The sequence below is a fragment of the Ambystoma mexicanum genome, chromosome 1p (assembly GCF_040938575.1).
Source record: "Ambystoma mexicanum isolate Mex_15411 chromosome 1p, UKY_AmexF1_1, whole genome shotgun sequence".
Classification (NCBI taxonomy): domain Eukaryota; kingdom Metazoa; phylum Chordata; class Amphibia; order Caudata; family Ambystomatidae; genus Ambystoma; species Ambystoma mexicanum.
The window spans coordinates 1,347,156,222-1,347,169,535 of record NC_090921.1 but is presented as its reverse complement, the minus strand read 5'-3'; the positions used below and the strand labels follow the sequence as shown (position 1 = coordinate 1,347,169,535).

General features: G+C 46.5%; 1 protein-coding gene across 1 annotated transcript in view; it reads right to left on the bottom strand.

Annotated features, from left to right (window-relative positions):
- RASIP1 (Ras interacting protein 1) overlaps positions 1-13,314 on the bottom strand; it is a 263,056-nt gene that overhangs the window by 140,763 nt on the left and 108,979 nt on the right. Inside the window, exon 4 of the mRNA XM_069607023.1 lies at positions 6,682-7,073. Coding sequence (XP_069463124.1) covers positions 6,682-7,073 — 392 coding nt within the window. The remainder of the gene's footprint in view (positions 1-6,681; positions 7,074-13,314) is intronic.

Here is a 13,314-nt window from a genome sequence, read left to right as displayed (position 1 = left end):
TCCGATATCTGCAATTCTTAATTTGCGCCCTCTTTATTTTCAATGCATATTGTGGCCAGTTTCCAACTCCATCTTTGCCCTCAGCCGTTGCTTACTCACCTGTGTCTGTCCATGGCCTTCATTTGCTTTCATTCTGTTAGTGATTTTGCTCCCATTCTTTTGCCGGGACGGGCGTTCGTGCGTTGGCTGCCCATTGCGCAGAAAATGTCTGTCTTTTTGTCTTGAGTACCCAACCAACACGTCTTACCTCATGATCCTGTTCATAGACCCTCCTCCCTCTGAGCCTACTCCTCTTGCATGCCCACCTTCTCTAGTCTATTCACATCCCGGATGTGTTTAAATGTCTCCTGCATGTCTCTCCTTGGCTCTAGGCTGCATTTAGGACAGTGGGGCATTTACATGCCACTCTCATATCTCCCCCTTACCAACTCTTGACACTTAACCTCTGAAGCTACTTACCTGTCTAGCCTATCCCCCCTCTCACTGTACTGCATTTATAAACACAAGGTTTCCAATAGCTTCTATCTCGCTTCTCCCTCGTTTAGTGTCTGAGGAATTCCATAGGGCCAGGATGGCCTCTGTGCTTCTTTTCCATCAAAAGCCTACTTTTCCATCCAGGAAAAGAACCGGAAAGAATCTGAACTCATTTCATTGTGCTCTAAAATCAAAGGGCCTCCAATGCTGCTGATATTGGTGTCCCGCTTATTGGAACTTTCCATGCTCTGAACTGTGCTCAAGACCGTGTCTCTCAGGAGACAGACAGGAAAAGCAGTGACCTGCACTAATGAGAAATGGAGACATTTCCTGAAAGGTCAGTGGCGCGAAAGGAGGGTGTGCCTGGGCACAGACGGGCACTCTCCAGAATGACTGATAAGCCATTCAAATATTGTCTCAGTCCAAGAGCCAGTGCAACACTTTGGACAGGTTCTCCATTATGGATCCTGACTACTGAAACCAGCACCCGTCTGAAATACCCTCTAATGGCAGGTGTTCCGATATGGGGATCACTGGCCCAACTTTGACCATTCTTCCAAAGTGGTGTTAAAGGATATGTCATCAAGGCAGTCTGTGAGGACAAGTGAGTCAGGTTGTGCACACAGCCGTTTTTATTTTTGATGCAGTAAAGATCAATACAGTCTGGTGGATGGATGGGGCTAGTTAGTTAGGGACCGCTTACTTAAAGTGAGTAGATAGATAGGTGCGTTAATAGGTCTGGACAAATATAGACCTGTAAAGAAAAGTAAAGTAAAGTATGAATGTGTGTATATAAGCAACTGAACTGAAATGGTACAAGATGCATCCTAGGAATTGTGAGCGAAATCTAAAAAGAATATCTGGATCTGTTTAAAACGATTTCTCATCAGTCGGAGCTGTTGTGGAAGAATTTATGAAATTAGAATGAACTAAAAGAGTGCAGACGAGTGACCTTATGGTGAAGCGTGCCAGCATCTGTGGTTGGCCTGCACAGAATCCAGGAATAGGTGTGCTGAAGTGATGCTGCCAAAGGAACATTTGTTGAGAAATATACCTGTGGTAGGCAATGGAGAAAAACAGACTGGACAAAAATTAACAATTGTAAACAGAACAAGAATGAATATCCGGCCAAATATTTAGATCAGTTGAAGATTGTTTTCAGAGAGCTTAACGGATTAACAAAGCAGAAGAAACTTCCAAAGGGACAGTGGATGCTGTGTTTGTTCAAAGGCTTCTACCCAAGTTTCAACAACCGTTGAAGGTGATATGTGTTGGATGGCAAACAAAGCCATTAAAGGATCATGTGGCGGTAGCTAATCATTGTGTGGTGTGTCAGGAATAGAAACATGAAATAAATTAATCTAAGCTAATGTTTCAATTGTGAAGCTTTAAGCGCAAACGCAAATGCAACACCGGAAATGGTTGGGGAAGCGGCCAGGGCAGAGGAGGTAGTGTTACCCATGGTTTTCAAAATGTCATGGGTTCTCAGAGGGTGCTTATAGGAAGCAGTACTACCTGCCATTATTGGAAACAGGAAGGATATTGGACATTTGATTGCCCAAACAAACCACACTTAACGTTTTTTCATTCAGCATTTCCTTTCTCAAATTGAAATGCAAGGGGAAGTGGCACGAAAATAAGGTTAGGACTATCTGGGTAAAGTTAACATTGCCAGGCATTTAATGATACCTATTGACCAAGAAAATCCATTTGTGGAATTTGTGTTTCAGGGGAAATATCTACCTTCCATTGTGGATAAAAAAAGCAAATGTATTTATTTTTTATTTATTTGCATTTTTTAAAGCGCTCACACAGCCCGGGGGCATCAAGGCGCTGTCACAGGAATATGTCTTAGTTGCGCATTCATAACGCGCTTAATACCAAGAGGTTTCTAAGCGCAGACCCGGGGATTAAACCTGTGCTACTTCGTGTCATCTTGTTTCCAAGGCGAGCACGCTGCCACTGAGCTATCCTCCCAGGACATCACTCAGCACTTTGGTTCAAAGATGTTCTAAATGTTCCTCTCTCTCTTCTACCACAGATAAAGCAGTTGGTATCTCTAATAAACCTGTATTGCACCTATTACTGTACCTCTTTCTATGGCCCGGGACTGATAAGCACGTGTTCCTACTTAGATAATCTTTTCTCGTACATTTTCTGGGGTGAGATTTAGCGTACTAATTGAAAAGTACTATGCACAGTAGCCCAGATGGTGTATTTTCAGATATCCCCCAAGAGAAAGCAGATGTTGCATTCAACATGTTACAAAAAAAAAAGAGTTGCCAGAACCCCTTTCCAAAGAAGATGCATCAGGCACAACCTTCTTGAATTGCTATCTAAAGTCTCTGAATGTTTGCAGTTGCAACACACAAATGAAGGAGGGTACATTCAAAATGTCCGTGGATCGTTCCAAACCACTACCAAGAAAACTGTGAAAGCATGAAGGTTCTCGTTACTGCAATAAGCGCTGCAACTCGAGCCGAGTAAACATAAGGTACATGTGTACTCTCAGTTATGTTTTTTGTATTCATAAAGAGCCACCAGCATAAGAGTTGCATATCCCCGAGGTGGCACGAGCCACATCAGATCCTGCTCACTAGGAACTCTACCAACAAGTGGCGAGGTGTGCCAGTGTGGACTCATGTCAGTTTCTGCAAGAAAGTAGAGTCACTTCAGGATGGTGTTGCTATAATCTGTTACTATAGTTAATGGGCAGACTCTGCTTTTGTTTGGCACATGCTCAGGTGAGCTGAACCTTTTACAACAAACCGTAAATGTGGAACTCAAAGGAGATTCTCGTATAAAAAGACAATGCAGGGAAATGAAAACTGATACCACCGAAGAGTTTTGAAATTGGCTCTGGAGGAGACACAGAAGAATTGTGTAAGAGTTGGTGGGAGCACTAGAAACACGGGACTGCCACACATGATTAGGAGTTTGTTGCGTACCCTGCTGCGTGTGGCTTGGCTCCACTTAGGACAGTGCCCCACTGATCTTGGCTGAAAATTGAAAGGGGGGTTGAGACTCTTCACGTTTGCGCCAGGTACTGGGATGAGATTGAGAGTGTATTCTCTATAATAATGCATACGAATTATTGGTTTTAGGAGTGTATCAAGTGTTTATTAGTGTTGCCGACACGTATTTCGACCCTCAGGGGTCATTTTCAAGGCAAAAAATGATTTATTCGGCCTAGTGAGTACGTCTTGAGGTGTGCCGGGGAGGTGCCCCAATAGTTAATCACGTGGTTAATCTAGGGGTGGACTGGCATATAGGGAACGCTGGAGATTTCCCGGTGGGCCTCTGCACCCTGGGCCTCTTTTGTCTGGCATTTCCACATTTTCTCATAGGAAAAGCATTGGGCTTGCTGAAAATGTTTCATCTGGGGCCACCTTGAACTTTATTTCCAGGGCCTCTTTTAGTTCCCAGTCCATACCTGGTAATCCACAGTCCTGAATTGTTCTAGAACTGGATCAGACTCTATGAAACATGCCGGGCGACCGCACAGCATTCAACATATGTGATTTGGCAGGGAGCACATGTGGAACTACTTCCTTGGAATGCTGCACTAGTCACTATTTATGGCTATCCCCAGGGGCAGCTCCTTGTACCTAGGGCAAAGTGCCCTCGAACTATCAAGCGTTGCCAAACCGGTTTCCTAATGAATGGGAATATATGGCGCTTTACCAAACAACCATTTTGGCAACTGAAAGCAATACAGAACTGGACTAAACTACTACCACTCCTGGGGTCGTTATTCCCCAGCTTAGATAATATGGGTGGCCATCAACAGTTCCTTATGAATGAATGACTGTAAAGTGTAACAGAAAGGCGTTTTAGAAGAAAGGACTCTTAAAAGCTAGTCACTGCTGCTCTGCACTGGCTAAAAGTAAATCATACATACAGTGGCCATTCACATATTGCATAACCATGACAATGTACACATTGCCTACTGCATGTGTGTAGGCGTTTAACCCATATACATCGCTTGATACTTTCCCAGTGTATACATGTCTTTCTCGTATAAGGTCGACGCGCCTCTTATAATGTTTCAGCCGGTGTTGCTTAGCTTAGGGAGAGGCAGGAAGAGTGGATATGGAGGGAGGAGGGCGAGGGAAGAAACAATCAGGAACATAAAAAAGATAGAAGGAAATTTAGCACGCAAAGGGCCATCCGGAAGACAGAGGCAGGACAAAGGAAAGAGAGAGTGATGTGGAGCGAAAAAGAGAAGAGAAAGATCGGAGAAAGGACAAGGGAGAAAAGTGAAGGAAAATGGGGAGGAGAAGGAAGAAAGACCTAGTCGGTAACAATCTGCCGGCACAAGTTAAGGGTACGAGCGAAGCGGGGGTCCCGTAAGGAGGGCAGCGGCGCCGTTACCGACAGGGTCAGCCCGCCGCCGAGGAGCATATCACCATTAGCACCCTTGTAGATCCCTACTTGGGTGCTAACGTTTTTTAAAAAAATATAAAAATAAACAAACGTAACTTTCATGCGCAGCCCAGCCCGACCCAGCGTTTTGCAGCGCTGATGGCTGCCATCAACATGACAACGGAGTGAGGGGACAACAGCACCGCACGACGCGAGACAGCGCCACGCAGGAAAGTTACGTTTCTTTTTTTTTTTTTTTATAAAAAAAAGACATCATTAGTACCCGTGTAGGAAACTACACAGGTGCTAAGGTGAGTGGGAGCGGGGGAGCGAACAGGCGCTGGCCAACGAGGCTGCTCGGAATGCCGGCTTGTACCATAGAATACAGTCCCCGCTCCGAGCATCCTGATTGGACAGCGCCTCCACTCAGGCTGCTGATGACTGATACGCAAAGGTATTCAGCTAGTCTCCATCTAGATGAGGACTGACTGTTTATTTAGGGTCGCTGTGGTCAATGTGAATGAGATTGGAGCAGGAGATTTGCAGGCCGAGGTGGATAATAAGATGGCATTCTGATTCGTTAAGATGGCATTCACGTTGTAGGCAGTGGCTCCAGCAAACGGTAGCAATGGCCATTTCCTGACGATGGAGGGCACCTTTTCTCACGCGATTAAGTGTCTTTTTGGAAGGGCGCGGCGAGTGCCTGAGCAGCTTGGCATGTGCCAAACATTATCTGAATGCTACCCTGTTTGTGGGAGAAGCTGGCAGGGTCGCGTGCGCAAGGCCGCTTAGAGCATTTTAAAGGGTGACTGACAGCTTAGGAGAACCATTGGCGTAAGATAAATAAAGGTGGCCAACAACATGCCTGCCTTATTTATGGAAAACGCACGACAAAAACAGGAACCCTGCCTATCGGCGCCCAGTTTAAGGCAAGCCGTGGGAGGTTGTCTGCTTAGCAAAAAGGTGACGCTCTAACAGCTGCAGTCCATTGTTTAGCACCAGGGTGATTCCAGTTAGCCCCCCTTAAACTCTCAGGGTCTTTAGAGGTCCTGAAGCATAAACACCCCATTAGCCTGCTGGGAAAGCAGTAAGGTTGACGTGCATGTGGGATCCCAGTAGTGATAATGCCCCTCTGGGGGGACGTGGGGGCCTTAGCTCTTTGCAGATGCGTCAGGAAGTACAGCGTGCTCGTCATATTCTGGGACAGCACGGGTCATGCAAGAGTTGACTAGAGAGTAAAGTGGCAGGGATAGGTAAGGAAAGAAAGCTTGCAACTGGAACTGCACCCATGTCTGTCTGTGGAATCTACAATCTGGGGCGAAAACATGGCTAAATGGAGCATAATGTCTCAGCAGGATAGCTCAGGGGTAACGTGCTCGCCTTTGAAGCAATACCACACAAAGCAACAGAGGTTTGATCCCCGGGTCCCCACTTAGAAACCTCTGGGTATTAAGCGCGTTATAAATAACCTATCATATTTTTTTCATAATCTTTTACCCAGGCGGCTGGTTTGTTTTTCAGAACTGTCTCTCAAGACTGCTAGTGACATTAGTATAATGCTTTCTGGAAACACAAATCCACATAGCGGCCACTTCCACAACGTTCTCTGTATAATACGACTTTAGTTGCTTTTCAGCACACATTCAACATGGGCTTATTTAAAATGCTCCATACAAATTCAAAACATGTTGCAATGTACAAATAAACAATTAAGGAACACAATTCTGCGCATTTGGGGTTTAGGTTAATGTACAAAGAGCATTTCCCTACCCCAGTTTAACAATAAATGGTACATTAATGGATTAACTCCATGCCCGCATTTGAAGGCTCCTAGGCTCTGACCTGCTTTTCGTTGTAGCCTTGCAGCAGGAGAAAGTACGGAAGCTCGCTGGGTGGCTGTATTAGGCACTGGGAAAGACGTTCCAAGTCGCCGGTGTCTACAGTGTCGGCAACATCATCAGCACTGGCAGGATTTGTGGCCCCTTCCGCGGAGGTTGGTGTCTCGAAAGTCCCATCTGGCAGGATAGGCTCTGTGCACTGACCAGGGTCCTCGTCCTCGTTGGCCACCATGCTCTTGACGTTCTTGCGCTCGCGTCGTTTCTTGGTGTTCAGGTTCATGTCACTGATGCTGCGCCGGAGCGACAGCCGGTCATCCCGGTCCCTGACTGGCGTGTTTCCACCAGAGGCAGCCCGGGAACGGCTCTTTTGTAGCCTTCGGGCCTGGGCATTGATACCTGGGATGAAGAGACAAGGCAAGATGAGGTGGCCACACATGGGAGAGAGGAACAAAAGGAGATACAAGGGGTCCATATTAGCAATACATAAAAAAGGTAGAAGCTCAGAGAAAAAAATGACAAAAACAATGGGCCTCATTACGAGGAAGGGGGTCCCAGAATGTACGGTGCCGGTAAGGGACCGGCACCGTACATTCCGGGCCGCCACATTACGAGGTCTGCAGCGGGTCCCACTGAAGGCATCTGGTAAAACCAGGTGTCCTTAGTGGGTCCCGCGAGCGGACCAGGATGCTAACAACGGGCCCGTCATTAACGGGCCTGTTGTTAGAATCCTCCCCATTCCCACTGAGCCCTATGGGGGCTCAAATGGGAATGGGGATGTACTGGGTCCCGGTCCCGAGAATGGGAATTACCGGGCCTGACAAAGTCAGCATGGCCCAGTAATTCCCTATTTCTGGAACCCGGACCCGGTACCCGGTGTGGGTTAGCCATGCCGCTAAAAGCAATATGGCTACCTCCATACTCGTAATGAGGCCCAATGTGTAGTTACCAACTGGTCACATAACATTGAAGTCAATTCTTTCCATCCTGGCTTTTTATCAACTCACTCTTTGCATTCTGGGGCTTGTACTTATTCTTTTTACATAGGTCTTCAAGTCCGAGCATACAAAGTGATGTTTACTAAAAGGCTATGACTAAGTGAAATTGACCCTCCTGACATGGGGTGAGGTGTAAGCAATAGGAATCAAAGAAGAGAACAAAATAGGGAAAGAATAAATAAACATGTGGAGCTAGATCAGAGTAATGGGAGAGACGAGAAGAATTGAAGAGGGTGGGTGAAGGGAAAAGGAGGAAAAAGGAAAAGATGAGAGACTAGTTGTGGAAAGGCAAAGGGGAGAATCATGGTAGAAATGGAGAGAAAACTAGAGGAAGCAAAGGATTCATAGAAGAGTAACCAATGATTGAAAGCAGGACCGAGGCAAGACAGGTGGAGGGTATATTGTGAGACAGAAAGAGAAGAAAAGAGGAACACATGACGAAAACAGTCAGCAAGGAACCGGTTGAAGGGAAACAAAGAATAGCAAATGTGAGTAGAAAAGAGAGAGGGGAGAATGCAACACAATTCCAGAGGAAATTAGGTAACAGAATAACAGGTGAAAAGGACTGGATGGCAGGAAGAAAAAGGGAAAAGAGATAAAACACTCACAGAGAAAAAAAAGAAGAGATAAATTGAAGAGATCGAAAAACACAGTGATGTTGGAATGTGGGAAGAGATGGAGAAAGATTAGGGAGAGAAAGTAATAAAAAGAAAAATAACTTGCTCGAATGTAAAAGAAGTTCGAATCGAGATTAGAGACCCAGGTAAGGGTTAGAACACCTACATTTTCATAGAAACACATACAAATAACATACTTTCCTCACCTAAGAAGTACTCCACAAAGCTGTACACTGAAGAAGGACATTTTATGAGAATGGGCGAGTGAGTGAATTGTTTGGTATAGTATGTCGTCAGGGTAAGATCGGCCTCTTCCACCCCACTCTTCAAGAAGGCTTGCAAGTCGCAAGACCTGACGGCCCTCATCTTCAATGTACATCTTGCCAATCACTCCACTCAACCCCACCTCTCCCCTCTGAAAATTCTTGCCCTCTGATGCTCCTCCCACTACCCTGCTCTTACCCATCCCAGCTACCTCTGCTACCCCTGCATCATACCTGTAACCCCCTCAGTGCGTTAACTATTGTGACAAGTCTGGGCAATTCATCCCAGGGGGGAGTCATCCCCTTTGAGGCTATAGAGGGGAGCCGCTAAGCAAGATTCTCCATAGGGGGTCTGGGAAAGCAGGAACTCACTGGGAGTGACTCCCCTCTAGGGGACAAGAACTCCCACTGCTATAAGGAACACCCTTTGAGGGAACACCTTATATGTGGGAGTGTAAAAGACTAATGGCATCTCTGTGTGGCATTCAAAACACAATGGGCCTCATTACACGGTACGCGGTGGACCAAGGTGCTGTAAGCACCTTGGTCCATGCCGGTAAAATACCGGCACCACCTTGGAGGAAAGGGGAATTACCGCCCTATTCCAAGGTTGGCGGGGCGGTAATTCCCCCTTCCCCCATTGCCCTTCCCCATTCCCATTTTTGCCCCATAGGGCATAATGGGAATGGGGAAGGTGCTAATTACGGTACCGCAAACTGCGGTACCGTAATTAGCACCCTGGTCCCTTTGCGGGTTGGTTTTTAACGCCTGCTAAAAAGCAGGTGTTAAAGTACCAACCCGCAAAGCGGCCTCGTAGTAAGGCGGTAAGGGTTACCGGTCACCGGTACCATTACCGGTGACCGTTAACCCTAACCGCCTTCCGTGTAATGAGGCCCAATGACATTGCTTCTATATCTTTGGCTGGAAGCACCTTGAGCTCAGCAGCTGGTGGAGAACAACACGCCCCTTTGAAATACGGCGGAGTGAATAAAGAGACGATGCAGCTCGAATGGAGGAAGAGGAGTAATTCACAGAGGCACGCCTCTTGTAGGTGTGGGGCCATGCTAGACCACGAGGCCAAAAGTGGCAATGAAGAGCAGATAGAGAGAGATGCCAAATGGCCAGCGCCAAGTGCAGCAATACTGTTGTGGAGGAGACAGGGTCGAAAGTACTGTCTCACCTGGTGGTGTGACCAGGTTGAAGCCATGTTGGGCCTGGGGCCTGGAAACGAACACCAAGACCAGAACAGAGGGAAGGAATTAATCCTTTGTTCAAAGTACAAAGGCCAACAAAGCTCCCGGGAGGGACAGAATCTGAGAAGCAAACACTTCTATAGCTAAGGCAGCAAAGAGAGAAATGGAGAGGAGGAACCTTTGAAGGCCGATGAAGCTGCCGAGACGGGAAAAATCAGAGAAGCAAATGCTTCTATAGCAGACAGAGCGAAGAGAGGAATGAGCAGTAACGCCCACGCTCTGACAACATCCTTCTGGAGCACACCAGAAAACCAAGAACGTACTAGGGTTGCCCATGGAGGAGGGAGGTGAGCGAGACACAACACAAAGAAGAAGGCTAATGAGGAGGGTTAAGGGAGCCCAAGAAACCCAAGTTATGGCAGGTGCCAACAATCGCACCACAAAATCTAACACAGCCTAAAACCCAGAGGGGTCTGGTGAGCCCTGGGGAAAAAAGGAACCTTATACAACTGATAAATAGAGGAGACCCTGGAGGGTTCAATGAGTCTGGTCAAGACTCTGACATAGGGGAGGAAAGAAAAATGCCAAATTGTTGGACAAGAGTGATTTGGTGTATACAGAGACTTGAAACATTTTGTGAGGAGCTTAAAGAAAGACCTAAGGAGTTTGCTTTGGTGAATGGTCAAGAATATTTCTTTGGGGAACTGTGAACTGGGAGTGAGCCCAACAGCATTGGCTGGATAAAGTACAAACTGAGAGGCTGTGAGGAATTTGACCATCCGCACGGGGAGTGTGCACTCACCTGGGATTTATTTGAAGTTTTGTAATGAAAATGATGGGAGATCAACCTCAGAAAATGTGCTGGGCTAATCTGCACACATTTTCCTCTGCTCACTGCACAACAAACACATAGTACTCTTAGGGACACAGGCTACATGCATAGTCCTCCCTGTCACATTTAGCTGGAGGAAGCTAGGAGGTGTGCCACAACAAGCATCAACCAGCATCCATATTTTAAGGCCATTTCTCGAGGCAGTCAATCCCTCGAACAGCGACTGGCTGCACCACTGATTGTTGTCACCTGAAGTCACTAAAGCCAGCTGAGACTCCTCGACCAGCGTTCCAGAACCGTCAACCAGCACATAGACAATGATTTTTTACCCTGAGCCGCGGTGTAGGCCAGCCTGCAGCCGTCCGTCCAACCTCGCTTCCCGAACTGCCTGCCGCCTGATACCCACAGCTGTCTCCCTTCTTGTACTCTGTTGCAGGGGCTGCAAAACATCCTGGAACCGACTCAACCCTGTTGAGCATCAAGATCTTCTCAAGCACTAGGTACATTGTGGTTCTGTCCCCCTGATCCTTCTCCAAAGGCCACTAGTGACATTTATGACCCCTTCGTTCCTTGGTGCTGAAACCAAATAACCTTGAACAGTTAAGACTGATTGCTTTACCGACTACCCTCCTGTCAGTATCTAGAGTGCATCCCTTTCCTTTGTGAAACTGTCTGTCCTCTGTGTTCGTTTACAGGGTGGGTTGTGTTTTGTAATGTGCTAGTACGGTCTGTTATAATAATAATAAAGTAGATATGTTTATACAACCTTGACTGGACAGTCCCTTTTATCATTGGGTGATAATTGTATTTTCGCTTTGTTGCAACTAATCAACGATCCACGACCTTGCAGAGATAAAACTGCTGTTCCGTCCACGTTAACAAAATTGGAAAAGCAGATTTATAATTTTCTTCTGTTTCCAATCTGTTCGGTTCCCTTCTGGTGTACTAGAGGTGTGGGGCTGATTGATGTGGTCCTGCTCTAATTTTATATTGTTTTATTAAAGTGTTATCCTTGTTTGTGTGCTTAGGTATAACCAATTGCATTTATCCCATAGTTATCGGTGTGCTTATGGAGTATGAATGAAGGGGCCTGTAATGAGCCCATCATAGTTCAACCCTTGGTCTAAGTGTGCTTTATTGACTTCCTGGGTCCAAGAACTTTTAGTCCGTGTAATAGTGTAAGTACTTCTGAGGTTATTACACATGTCTGAAAAGCAAAACACTGCACCTTTTGGTTAAGAGCATTCTTAATCCTCACGGTCTCTGAGCCATTCCTCCTCGTCCCAGTACCATAAGCATTATCGATGCTGAAGTTCACAATAGTATTGATCTTTTTATACTCAGTTAAGTGTGACTGTTTTATTTACTGAGAGTTATCAGGGTGAGGGGAAGTTACGAGAAGGGTTTGTGATCCCACATCGGGGTGAGGACTTCTACCCATGGCAGAATCATGACCATTACAGGATTTCACATTTGATTCTTGAACCCGAGGTGCCAACCTATTCTGTCTAGATGATTTTCTATGAAAGTTTCTTTTAGTGGTTATATGGGAGGGACTTGTACATTGATAACATGCCATTAGGTATCTGGTAATAATATGACTCTCGTCCTCCGAAGAAGATGAATACTACGTCTCTCCTAGCAGAGTCGCCACTTCCACCTGATAGCCGTCTCCTCCCATGTGATCCTCCCTCCTGATTCCACCCACAGGGCTAGCGTCAGGTAGCCGCTGCCTTTCTCTGGCCACATTGGAGGAGACTTTAGGCTGTGGTTTGGTGCTGACTCTGCAGGATTCATCACAGATGATGAAGAGGAAGACACACTGGGATAAGTTAAAGGCATCAGAACGAGGAAGAGGGACTGGAACAAAGAAAAGGGACTGGTGAAGGAAGAGGAAAATTGAGTGGGACAAGGAAGACCATGGGATCAGCAAGAGGAACAGGGATGAAGAACAAGTACAGGAAGAAGCAAAAGGTGCTCGAAACAGGCAGACAGGCTCGGGTAAAGAAGCAGCACTCAAACAAGAAACCAGAAGAGGAACTATGAAGAGGGACTGGTGCAAGGAATGGGTATTGAGGAAGGAAACAAGATTGTGGTAAGGAAGATGAAGAGGCACTGGGAAGAGGAAGTGGAAGGGTTACTGGGACAAACAAGACGTAGTTGGATTAGGAGGTAAATGAGGCAATGGGAAGGCAAAGTGGGACTGGGGCAAGAAAGAGGGACAATAATGAAGAAAATGGACTGGGAAAAGTAAGAGGAAGATGAACTGGAATGGGGAAGAATGACTGGGACAAGGAAGAGAGAACAGTGAGGAGAGACAGGAAGAGGGTGTGGGATGACGAAGGGGTGAGAATATGGGATGAGGAAAAGAGACAGTGGGGAAGAAAGACAAGGAAGAGGGACTGGGATGAGGAAGAGAGCTGGGCAAAGAAGTGGATGAGGGGATGGTATGAGAAAGTAAATGAGGGACAGCCATTATGTGGAGGGACTGGAATGAGGGAGCAGGAGTGGTAGGAGGAAGAGGAAGAAGGTCTTGTACAAGGAAGAGGGACTGGGGTGAGGAAGGAAAATGGTGGAACGGGACAAGGCAGAAGAACTTGGATGAGGAAGAACGAAGAAGAATAGGTAGTCGGACAAGGAAGAAGGACTGGGATGAAGAAGAGGAAGATCAGTGGGAACAGGAAGAGGGAATGGCTCCAGTAAGAGGGACTGTAACAAGAAAGAGAAATTGTGAGGG